Source organism: Halichoerus grypus, chromosome 9 (assembly GCF_964656455.1).
Source record: "Halichoerus grypus chromosome 9, mHalGry1.hap1.1, whole genome shotgun sequence".
In the NCBI taxonomy this organism is placed as follows: Eukaryota; Metazoa; Chordata; class Mammalia; order Carnivora; family Phocidae; genus Halichoerus; species Halichoerus grypus.
In genome coordinates, this window is record NC_135720.1 from 14,544,764 (window position 1) to 14,557,745 (window position 12,982).

General features: G+C 39.4%; 1 protein-coding gene across 1 annotated transcript in view; it reads left to right on the top strand.

Annotated features, from left to right (window-relative positions):
• The window catches only part of SYNE1 (spectrin repeat containing nuclear envelope protein 1), a 436,526-nt gene that overhangs the window by 229,291 nt on the left and 194,253 nt on the right, over nt 1–12,982 (top strand). The window contains exons 63-70 of the mRNA XM_078054564.1: nt 1,147–1,319; nt 2,774–2,927; nt 5,625–5,768; nt 6,557–6,721; nt 9,980–10,297; nt 11,015–11,170; nt 11,326–11,496; nt 12,085–12,411. Coding sequence (XP_077910690.1) covers nt 1,147–1,319; nt 2,774–2,927; nt 5,625–5,768; nt 6,557–6,721; nt 9,980–10,297; nt 11,015–11,170; nt 11,326–11,496; nt 12,085–12,411 — 1,608 coding nt within the window. The remainder of the gene's footprint in view (nt 1–1,146; nt 1,320–2,773; nt 2,928–5,624; nt 5,769–6,556; nt 6,722–9,979; nt 10,298–11,014; nt 11,171–11,325; nt 11,497–12,084; nt 12,412–12,982) is intronic.

Sequence of the window (12,982 nt, forward strand, 5' to 3'; positions counted from 1 at the left end):
GACATTTCCCATCTTGGTCAAACTCACTTGTCTGCCTGTATTCTTCAGTCAGTTCTCCCATCCCAGCACATTAGTTCTATTTCACATTTGTGATAAAACAACTATTCTGCAGTCATTCTCCTGACAGTCATATGCTGGGTGTCTTACAGCAGATTGGTCCTCTGTCTTGATTTCAAGGATTCAAAAATGAATAAAATGTGGTTGTTGTCCTCCAGGATTTCATTGTCTGAGGTCGGAGGCTGACACGGAAAGACAGTGAAAGCAGAGGGGGTGTGCTTCTAGTGCTGCAGATACACGGAAGGGAGCGTGGGACGTGCGGGAGGGACTTGGTCAGGATTCGGAAGAGCTTTCTCAGAAAGCTTCATACCCAAACTGAGATTTGAGAATGGTACCAGTGGAAGCAAAAGCCAAAGAAAACAAAAAAGCACGGTGTGGGAGAAATTGCTAGCAGTTCCTTCTTGCCGCAGCACAATGTGATGGCAATGCGAGAGTGGCACTGGATCTGTAGGGGTTGGCAGCGTCCGGATTAGGGAGGACGATGAAATTTTGCCTTTTAAGTGGTAACGCCAGTTTTATAACTTTGAATTCAAACTTCCTTCTTATATAGAAAAAGAAGAGTTGCCTGTGAAGACCTTGAAATGTATAGATTAATACATATCAGTTGATCTATTTCTTTAGGCTTGTTGTGCTGGAGCCCTTAACATTATAAAGCTCTTCATCCAGTGACCTTTGAAAATGCATGAATTCTATTGTACTCGATTTTTCTCTTATCGAAAGCCAGTTGCTGTGTTGAGCACTGGGTGTTGTATTGAACTGATGAATCACTAAATTCTACCCCTGAAACTAATAAAAAAAAAAATTGATGAGCAGACAAAAAAACAAAACAAAGCAAAAAGAAAACCAGTAAAATAAAATTTCAGTGGAAAGAAGGGATTATTCAGAGAAGAATTAAGACATAAGAAGCCGAGGCCACTTGGGAGACCAGCAGGTCACTGGGGATTGGTTACCTGCCATGAAGTCAGCCTGAGAGATTCATGGCTCAGTGCAGTCATCTATCATCCTACCATCTTCAGGAGCTCTGAAACATTTAAAGACAGAAATGCTAAACATGCAAATGACAAAGGACTTCTGTATTTGCTCTTATAGGCTCTATTATCAGTGAAACAGGAAAAAGAGATCCAGATGAAAATGATAGTGACCAGAGGGGAGTCTGTTCTGCAGAATACCTCTCCGGAAGGCATTCCTGCTATCCAGCAGCAGCTGCAGAGTGTGAAGGATATGTGGGCTTCCCTTTTGTCTGCAGCAATTCGCTGTAAAAGGTTAGTGAAACTAAAGCCAACTCCTGCCAAGCCATTACCAAAAGATCTTTATAACAGCATGGTAACAGACTGTTCCTGGATTTTTCTTCCCTTCTTTCCTTTCCTTTCCTTTCCTCTCCTCTCCTCTCCTCCCCTCCTCTCCTCTGCTCCTCTCCTTCCTTTCTTCCTTCCTTCCTTCCTTCCTCCCTTCCTCTTCTTTTTTTAAATTAGAACAAAATAAACTTACAGGTACAATCTTGCATTTAGGTTGGCCTGCCATACCATGCCTTTGTTTTAATATAATTCCGTGTTTCTTTTTGTTAGTGTTCATTGCTTAAAAACTCAAAAGATAAATAAAGGTTTTATCACATAAAGATATATTATTTAAACCAAGTAGTTTACTTGGGAGGTAACCCCAGGAAAACACCAGTAGGGGCTGGGGGAGAGAGATGAGGAAGGAAGGGCAGCTGATCAAGGGAATGTTCTCAAGTAGGTTACCACAGCAGACAGCTGGAACTTAATCTGGCCGGGCAGGGCTGGGAGCCAGCAAAGAACACGTGTCTCAGAGTTACCCACCGAGGACTGGAGAACTAGAATGTTTGTAAACAAACTCCCATGAGTCAGGAGGGCAGTGGAGGACTGCTCCCAGGGAGGGCAGCAATCCCTGGCACTTCTCGCCTACGTTGCGCTCAAGCTGAGCGGGCACCAGGGACCAGAGAATGCCCTCAGGCCAGGAGGCATGGGGCTGGCAGTTGGCAGGGTGCTGTAGTGGAATGGTTGGAGGGTGAATAAGGGTGGAGCACAGAGTGTCTGCTGCAAAACAGCCCAAAGTATGATAGTGAAATTAGGCACACATGATTAATGGAGTCAAAAACATAACATTCATATTGAGAGAAGGAATGCTTAATTTATCTGGAAGAGAAGTAGAGGGTTAGACCAGTTCAGAAAACATTACCCTATTTTTCCATTGTGATTTTCTGATTTTTAAATCTCCTGCAAGTTAGTTACTGTGCTTGTTCTTGCTTGGTTCTTCCTTCCTTCTTTTATTAATTCCTTTTTGCTCTCCTCCGGATGTCCTGCTCAACTTGGTGGAGTTAAGTATTGATTCTCTTCCTCCAGAGGGTCTTGGCTTAAAAAGCCTCACACAGTGGATCTCTCCCAGTTTTGCCCTCAAGCCTCCCCCAGGGTTTCAGTTGACCTGCTTATTGATTCTAAGTTTTATGTCCAGTCCCACTATTCCACCTGTCAGCCTGGACTTCACCATCCCTTGCTCCCTGGGGTTATGCTTGCCAGGGACCCAGACTCAGATTTGATGAGCCCTGGCCGTCCCGGCCCACCCCCCACCTGGCCCCTGTCCGATCTGTGGGCTCCCTGCTGGTGGAGTGGACAGAGCAGATCCATAAGAGAGATTGGACAGATTGGACTTATATGGCTTCTCAATGATGTAGATTATTGCCCTTTCTCATACCTTTCAGTCAACTCGAAGGAGCTCTTTCTAAGTGGACAAGTTATCAGGATGATGTTCGACAGTTTTCCAGTTGGATGGACAGTGTGGAAGCCAGCCTAAATGAATCTGAAAGGCAGTACGCGGAACTGCGGGAGAAAACAACAGCCCTGGGAAAAGCCAAGGTGGGAGCTGGATTTCAGATTCCGTTTGTCCTCTGGCAGGCTTCTTCAGAATGCCTAAGTTAGTGAAAATATGACTACCTGTGTGCTAGGGCCATACGCATAGATAAACTGTATTTTGGGCTTTTACTATAATTTCTAGTGGCTCCTTAAACCAGACTTTTGTTTGTGACGATTTTATTAGTGAGTGAAAATCTCCTTTTCCAGGAAAACTTCATAGATGTTCTATGATACATGTTCTATGATACATATAAAATTTGGCAACTTGAAATATCTTTTATTATCTTTAGCCTACTCATCATTAGGAAGTAAAAATGCTTTCTTTTTATCACATCTTTTGTACTTTACTTTTGTACATTTTCATGCTTATATTAGTATAGTGCTACATATATGTTTTTAAATAAGTTGATAGATAGATAGATAGATAGATAGATAGATAGATAGATAGATATTGAGGATATGTTCTTGAATCCTTTTGTTCATAGTAGTAATCAAACATAAAATTTTGGAGACCTTTGATTTATATCCTTACTCCTGGGGGCATATTTACTGGATGACCTGTTCTACCTCAACCTTATCACATCCTAAGCAGTACTTATTACTTCTACCCCCCAATTCCTTCAAATTCTGATAATCTCAATCTCAGTTCATTTGTGTCACCCCATGCTGAATATCCTAAATTAGAAACTTCATTATCCCCAGCTCCTTCCTTCTCATCCCCACTTCGAATTAGGCATTAGGTCCAGCTGATTTTATTTCAGAAATGTCTCCTGACTATAATCCATCCTTCTTTTCCTAATTTTCAACAGACTCCTACCTGCTCATTTTGTCTCTTGTCTCCATCTACTGTTCTCTTCATATAAAGGTGAATGTCTCACTTTCCTGCTTCAGGGCCCCATTGTCCCATTGTCTATGGTATCCAACCAGTCTTCCTCATCTAGTTTGTAAGAATTTTAACAATTTCCTTTGTCACCCTCATTTCCTTCACTCTCCCACCCTCCTTCCACCCATGCTTCAGCCTTACTGTATTTCTCACTACTTCCTGAAAATGCCACTTTAGATGGAACAAAGATTCTATGCCTCTACAGTAATGATCTAACTCTGCCTCTGCAACCAGCAACCTTCCACTCACCTTTCTGAATTGACAGAAGTCTTTTTGCTACAATACCACCACTACCCTAAGCTTACTTAGTTCTTCTGTTCTCTGTTGTTCATATCTCTTTATTGATTATATACAGTATATGCTCACATCTCTCTCTCCCTTAGTAGATAAAGGTGCTTAATTTTTTTTTTTTTTTTAATATCCCACCATTTGGCTCTCTGTCTGACACAGAGCATATGCTGAATAAGAGTTATTTGAATGACTAAATTGCCTTATGGGACCTATGCCAAATTACTTAACATTTTAGGGTCTCATTTATGCATCTGAAAATTAATATAATCATAATTATCTATCTTATAATATTTGATAATGATTTATTGCCTAATTAATTAAATTATTCATCTATTCAATAAATATTGATTAAGATCTTGCTACGTGCAGGTTTGTGCTCAATTCTAAGTAAATAAAACAGAGAAGAGCTGTATTCTGGTGGAGACACAAATACTCTTCTGAGTGCATGAATAAATAAATAATTATAACTGGGGATAAGTGCAATGAAGAAAGAAAGCTGTGAAAGAGTAATGTGCACAGAGCTATTGCAGATTGCTTGGGGTTGAGGGAGGGACAGAAAAGTCCTCTCTGAAATAGCAGACTTGTAGACCATGCCAAAAGGAATGTCATGCAGAGAAATTAATCTGGGGAGGAGGTGAGAAAAGAGCAGTCCAGATGGAACAATGAGCCCTGAGGAGGGAGAGAGTCTGGCCCAAGAAGGGAACTAAGAGAAAGGCCACTTGTTGCTGGAATAGAGAATAAACAGGTGAGCTGGCAGAGGAGCAGGACCCTGGCCACGCATCGCCATGTGGCCCAGCCTGAGGATTTCCCCTCGATCCTGACAGCCTGGGGAAGACAGCCGATGCTTTGAGCCGGGGAGTGACAGGATTCCATTTACAGTTTTAAAATCTTTTTTCAGTCAGGCTGCTGTGTGGAGTGGGGAAAAGGAAAACAGCAAGAATTGGTGGCAGGGAATCTACCTGGCAGGATATTGCAGAAGTCCAATAAGAGAGAGTAGCAGCATGGGCTAGGGAGTTTGCAGGACACACGAGGACAAGTGTCAGGACACAGGATTTCATTGTGGCTGGAATGACAGAGAGCAGGGAGAAAGGGTGACTTCCAGTGTTCTAAGATGGCCATCTGGGTGGCATGTGGTGGCATTTACTGCTTGAAAAAAGACTGAAGGAGAAGGGGATTTGGGGTTTGGTGGGGGCTGGGGAGGAATGGGAGTGGAGTAAAGATCGGGAGCCCATTTTTGGACAAATTAAGTTTGAGATATCAAAGTTATTTGGAATCAGTATCTCAGACAAAGTTCTGAGCCAGATATCGAATACACACACACACTTTATAGAAAGATGATAGATGATAGATAGATAGATAGATAGATAGATAGATAGATATAGATGGGTCTCTTGATCAACTTATCTATAGATAGATAATCTAAGATCACTTGTCAACTACACAGTTAAAATATCTTAATTTTAGCAGTATTAGTGATAGAATGGTATACGTGGTAACTCCTTTATTTTCTTTTAAATGTTCTCTAGTTACTAAGTGAAGAAGTGCTGAGTTACAGCAGTTTGCTGGAGACCATAGAACTCAAAGGGGCTGGCATGACAGAACACTATGCCACCCAATTAGAATTCCAGGATCTTCAGGAACGATACAGAGCAATCAAAGAGAGGGCCAAGGTATGGCTAACCATGTTCCCTGAAGACTCCCTGAAATAGGAGGGGTTAAACCCATGCTTATTTAGACTCATTTATTTGCAGGAATGATGATTTGTGAAAGCACAGAAGAACAAATGAATTTTAATACTTTAAACAGTGGCAAACCCAAACAAAAACCTTCAAATACTGTTAGTACATGGAAGTTACTGAAGGAAAATAATTCTGAATAAAAATTCCCAGAAATTAACCAACTTAAGAAAAAAAATTGGACAGCTTCATAATGAAAGTTCATAAATGTTTTAATATGTCTGGTGATGAGAGTTTTCTAAAGCAGTAAATAATCACAAATAATATTTATCATTCTTCATTTAGGCCTCACAAAGAAACTAAAAATAACTTCCAAGCATATCCTACTTTATTAGACAAAGTACATGGAAAATTAAATCCACAGTGAGTCCCAGTCCTCACTTACAGCACAATATAAGAATTTCAGTTTTCTTCATTAGTAAAAGTGTGTTCTTATGACAAGTAAAGTTAATTCATATTTTGGCATATCCATGTTACATTTCATAAGGAATTCAGAGATCAGGTAGTTAATTCAACAAAATAATCTTCAAGGCCTCTTTTCATCCTGATATTATGTTTTTATATTTTTTACCTAAATCCTAAAGCTTTATTCTTCTAGGAAATCATACTCCAGTGATTTAATAATCATGTTTTCCTGAAATTCCAAAAGTAAGTTCTTATATACATCAACACTGTGTGTAATAATGTTTTCCTATCTTAATCATCTTAAATGCTGATAATAGGAAGCAGTAACCAAGTCTGAAAAACTAGTTCGCCTGCACCAGGAGTATCAGAGAGACCTAAAGGCATTTGAAGTTTGGCTGGGGCAAGAACAAGAAAAGCTTGACCAACATTCAGTTCTTGAAGGTGATGCTCACACTCATGAGACAACATTGCGGGATCTTCAGGTAAAGTCTACTTCATCTTAAAGGAATTTTCATTCTGAACATGCAATTATTATTTTAAGCAATGGGAAGTTAATATGATCTTGAATCATATGAAGAGCTTATAGTTATTAAGGGAGATCCTGATTCACAACTTTCTGGGATCTCGGTAGTACATGCTAGTTGAGATCTTTGCTGGGCAATTTAGATAGAGCAGGACTGGGACTTGAGGAGTTTGTTCAGCTACTAAGGTGGCCACTGACAGCAATGGCTAATGGTCTAAATTATGGTTTTGACTGGCCCACCTGCCTGTTTTTCCCTAAAGAATAAATTGGAAGTGGAACTTAGCAGTGGGAATCAATAGAACATGACATTCCTCAAAGTCAAACTGATGACACCATCTAGTTTCAACCAAAAGCTCCCACACTGCTGGGGAAGGAATTAGAGGGGCTAAAAAAAGTGCCAGCATGCGGGGCAAGATGACAGACCTAGTGGGTAGTGGTCTTAACCCATTCACTCATTTACTCATTCAGCATTTATTGAAGACCTAATGTTGTGCAGACACTTGTCTAGCTACTGCACATAAATATGATTAAAATATTATTCTTGCCTTCAAGGAACTTGCCATTTAGTAAGAAATGCAGATCTCTAGGCAGATCATTTTGAATAATGTGATAAGGAATACACTAGTTGAACAGATCTTATGGGAACATCAAAGAGAGCCCCTCAATCTTACCTAGAGAGATAGGGAGGGGTTAGGAGGTACCCTTAGAAGAGACCACCAGGCACACACACAAGAGAATGGAGAAAGGCCAATGAGACAACTCCATGTCACCAGCTGTGCATTGGAAGCTACTGACAGAGTATCAGCCCTGATTAGGATTGGTTTGAGATTGGGCAGGATGTGCCTAGAGCTTGCACAAAGCAGAAAAAAACAAGGACTGGAATGGTTATAACCAGCATATAAAATTTCTGGCTATTTCAGAAATGTGGGTATTGGGGAATGTATAATGGCAGGAGCACAAGTTTGGGATGAGGAAGTTTGGACTCTAATGCTTGGTGGGACCTGACACTGGATGACTTTGGGCAAGAGAGAACCTCTGTCATTCAGTTTCCTACACAGAGTTGTCATGAGGAAGGACTAAATGAGATGGGAGAAAAATCTAATTTAAATTATGCTCCATTCATGAAATATATATGAAGTAGAAATTAAAAGGGTCCTAATTTCATTAGCTTATGTAAGGATCTAATCCATTCTGTTTCAAAATAATAGGTATTCCAGTCTGCCACGTGTAGCTGTTGTAATTTATTTTACTAGAGTTGGCTTTGTTTTTGCTAAATAACCCCTCTCAGCACTTCACTTCAAACTCTTGGCAAGCAGATACCAGCTCTCTTGCCTTCTGTGTGGGAGCCGGGCCAAAAAGTTACTCGTCGCCAGCAGATGTTTCTCTTGTTCTGGTCAGAAGAAAATGTTTCCCTTCAGTCAGTAGCAGTGTGGCCCAAACTGATACCCACCTCTCATTTCGCCATGCCTTAGTTCTTACATTGTCTTATTTTGAGTCACCACAAATCTTAAAAAGGAGGGAAGATGCTAGTGGTGGAAAAGGTGGTAGGGAATTGTGATATTGCAACCGCCCAGCAGAGCTTCTTTGGCCTCCTAAGGTCCTACAGTACGCATAGTGGTATGGGGATCGGCCAGCTATGTGGAGCATGTTCACAAATTATTTTGTGTAAGCTGAAGGCCTAATCTGGGTCATAGAACATATAGATTTTAAAAATATTGAGCCATATTTTTCCTTCAGAATAAATAGTTGAGCCATGTGATATATAAGAATTTACCTAATACAGTGATGACTCATATAAGAGAGAAAACTGTTATAAAATATGGAAAGAGTGATATATTGGGAAGATTAGTAAATTAGAGCGAGGACCAGTAAGCTACAGCCTATGGCCACAATGCTTACATTTTCAATAAAGTTTCATTGAATCACAGCCATACCCATTCACTTATGTATCATCTCTGGGTACTTCTGTGCTGCAATGACAGAGTCAAATAGTTGCAGCAGAGATTGTATGGCCCTCAAAGCCTAAAATGTTTACTAATGTGTTTTTTATAAAAAAAGTTTGCCAACTCTGAATTAAGAGAAAATATTGTATTAATATTGTACTTAACTTTAAAAAAAACTAAGAATTTTGGAATAAAATTTCTGTTTGTAGACATTTTGATTCATATTTTACCATATATCTTGTTCTTTCCCATTTACAAAACATTCACATTACAGCATTCTTTGAGTGACATCATAGCTGAGGAAAAACGTATCCATTAGTTTGAACCATAAGAGATCGCTATTTTTGTAGATTAAAGAAATTGTCAGATATCAGCAATTTCAAATGGCTTGAACTGATATTGAAGATTTTTTTAAAAATGATACCATATTTTAGCTAAATATGTTGGTATTTTTAACATTCTTGGTGAGACTTGACTTGGTTCCTTTCAACTTTAGGTGATCAGATCAAGTAACACTATGGATTCTTTAAACATTGGAAAAACAAGTATATAACATTGTTTTGCCAACATCCTTAAGGATGTAACAGTTTTCCTTTCTATAAAAATAGTTTATGTTCTTCAAGACTTGATTCATACCACATTCACAGGGTAAATCTTTGGGGCTTATGCTTTGGTAGAAGAAAAGGTATTTGCACCTGGGAGCCCCTAGTGGGCAGGTGTGATGATCAGCCTCCCAGATTTGTATGCCCTGTACTCTCCAGGGCCAACTTTTCTTGACCATCACATCCCCTAGAACAGCTTTGGCCAAGGATCCCTCTTGGCAAAAACAAGGGTCCATGGTTCCTTTCTGAGCCTCAGGTATAACACTGATCCCATTCAATGTCAAAACAAGAAGCCTGAGACTGAGTAGTTTGAGTCATGACAAGCCTAGGTTATTCTTTTAAGCAAAACCCCTTTAATCACAAGTGTTTTTGCCTGTAAGCTGAAAAGTCAAATTTCAAGAACTGTTTCTAAGATGGGGTATGTGTGTGTGTATATTTGTGTTAGGTGTGCATTATGATTATTTTACTGGAAGTATTTCTGAGTCTTTCCCCTGACTCGGGAAACAATGTTCGGTGTTAGATACCTGTTTTTTGTGTAAGACAAAATAAAATAATTGTTTTCTAATGTGAAGTTCAAGCTGGCACAGTTGACTTGGGTGAGCTATGATAACTTGCGCAGGTGTAAAATATGAGTGAGGTGTGACAGCCATACCTGTCCCCTCTCCCCTGCAGGAACTACAGGTGCACTGTGCAGAGGGGCAGGCCCTGTTGAATTCAGTGCTACACACCAGAGAAGAAGTGATACCATCGGGCATCCCCCAGACCGAGGACCGGGCTTTAGAGTCCCTCCGGCAGGACTGGCAGGCTTACCAGCAGAGACTGTCTGAGACCCGGACTCAGTTCAATAATGTAGTCAACAAACTGAGGCTCATGGAACAAAAGTACCAGCAAGTAGATGAGTGGCTCAAAACACTGGAGAACAAAGTGAGTGTCAGGACAGGACGTCAGTCTAGCCGGGCAGCCAAGGAGATACAATTACATCAGATGAAGGTACAACTCCTGTAAATTCTTCATCTTTGTCAAAGCAGCAGTGACCTCGCATAGTTTGTTTCATTAAAATATTTAGTAACTTTTCGTCCAAGATTTAAATTTTGCAAAATCTCTTTCTGCTTGCAACAAAGAATTACTATATAGAATATTCTTTGACAGCAATTATTGAATAGAATCTTAAATTAGTCTTTAATAAGATATAATTTAATGAAATATTGTGTATTTTCTTCCCATACCCTATTACCTTGTTTTGTAAAGATACATGAATGATAGTATTGAAATCATTTAAGTTTATGGTTCTGATATGAAATTGCTCTAATGTAGTGCATTGAAATAATACTTGATAATTAGTTTTATCTAACTTTTATGCAAATTTAGTAGTCATGATCAAAATAATGCTTTTCCTTTGGAATTTCTTTTTTTTTAAGATTTTATTTATTTATTTGAGAGAGAAAGAGAGAGAAAGCAGTGTAATATATACAGTAGTGTAATATATACAGAAAAGTGCCCAAATAAGAAGTGCCCAGTTTTTAGCATGTTGTTGTAATACAATTTTTCATGAAGGTTATATATGGTATATTTTCAAAATTATATCTCTGAATAAATATATTCTGAACATACACTAAAATCATTTCCTATTAAGAAGATATTATATATTTGTCCAATGCAATAATGCCTAAGATTGATCCTGTTCCTGCCACGTTTATGTCATTTCAGAAGTGGCACGAAGAGGTCACCGCATACAAAGATGAAGTTGAGGAAGTGGGCGCCAGAGTGCAGCAGATGCTGGATGAGAACCATGTGAGCAGCCGAATGGGCTGCCAGGCCACCCAGCTGACTTCCAGATACCAGGCCCTTCTTCTCCAAGTGCTGGTGAGTGGGCGACCAGCTGCTCGCTTCAGGCCAGCAAATTTCACAAGCAAAAATGTTCTCCCTTGCATTAACTTCTGGTGAAGACACACATTTATCAAGAAAGGCATTGCTATAGGTCTGTAATTTACTGTCCAATTCTGTTTTTCCTTTTAAAGGAACAAATAAAATTCCTGGAGGAAGAGATCCAGAGTTTGGAGGAATCAGAATTATCCCTAAGTTCCTATTCTGATTGGTACAGCTCTACTCATAAAAACTTCAAGAATGTGGCCACCAAAATTGACCGGGTAGATAAAGCGATGATGGGGAAAAAAATGAAGATGTTGGAGGTAGGTGTGCAAACATTGGACTTGTCTCCCAGCCTTTGTCATTCCACACTTCTGCTCCATTCCCTCATGCAGGCATTGGGAGCAAGAGTGTTCATCCCTGCCCCGGGATGAGTGATGGTCCGTGGCTCACGCTTCACTCCAAATATTGAGTTATAATCTCTGTAAGGCTAAAAGCTGGCTTTCAGTTATTTGTGATGTCATGTCATCTGAATGACTTAGACTTGGTTGCTTATGTCTGAATTCCAGTTTGACACTTAAATATTAAGAGAAAAAAATTATCTCTAATTCACGGGACCACGTATTAACAAAAGAGTTTTTACTCAGATCTTTAGGAGTCCTACTAAGGATGAGAAGAACATCACGTTCTTTTTTAAGTCTCTGCTTTGGAAATGATATAGTGATCAAGACTTGTTAAAACCTATATTAAGTAAAAAAAAAGAAGATTCTGATTCCTGGCAGATCACCTCTTCATAAAACTTCAAAAACATATCTTAAGGGGAAACTCGAGAATGGCTACTTGAAAGCCTTTTCTTTAAAAGGAGAGAAATACTAACTCTATATTTGCTTCCTGCTCACTCTCTTCCTCAGAGTTTGCTAAAAGACATGGACAAAGGCCATAGTTTGCTGAAATCAGCCCGAGAGAAAGGAGAGAGGGCTCTCAAATACTTGGAGGACAGCGAGGCAGAGACATTAAGGAAAGAGATCCAGGAGCACGTGGAGCAGTTGAAGGAACTGACCAGTATTGTCCGGAAAGAGCACATGACTCTGGAGAAAGGCCTTCTTTTAGCAAAGGAGTTCTCAGATAAATACAAAGCACTAACTCAGTGGATATCAGAATATCAAGAAATCCTACACACTCCTGAAGAACCCAAAATGGAATTATATGAGAAAAAAGCTCAATTATCTAAATATAAGGTAGTGTGTTGTTACTCACTGACAAATGCTTGGGAAGGTCCTGCACACAGGAACCAAATGGGAGGAATGTGATTTCTGGTGTGTGTCACCCTTAATGGGTGCTAGAAAATATCCTTAACATGTCCATTCCACTGTGAGTGATGTAGATTTATCTAGGTATGCTACATCAGACTTATTTTTCCATTCAGGAATCATATTTGCCTGATATTCAAAGATTGTATCAATAAATGGACATCTATTCTGACAGTCTGATTCAGGTACAGGGCTACTCCAGATAGGTCTTCCTGGCATCAGGATCTCACACCTATACATTTTATCTCTTTCATACAGTCTTTCTTTCATTTTTTTGTACCCAATGACTATAAGCTGATCTATGGTGAATTGAAAATGAGATAGCATATTTGTAAGAAAATAAATTCTAATTAACCAACTGTGGCTAAACATCTTAGAAATTAATTTTTGAAAGAATAAATGGTGATATGGATATGGCTATATAGGATATATAGAGAGAGATATTTCACCTGCTCAAATATATGAAAGAATTTTTTGAGGCTTATATATGGAATAATTT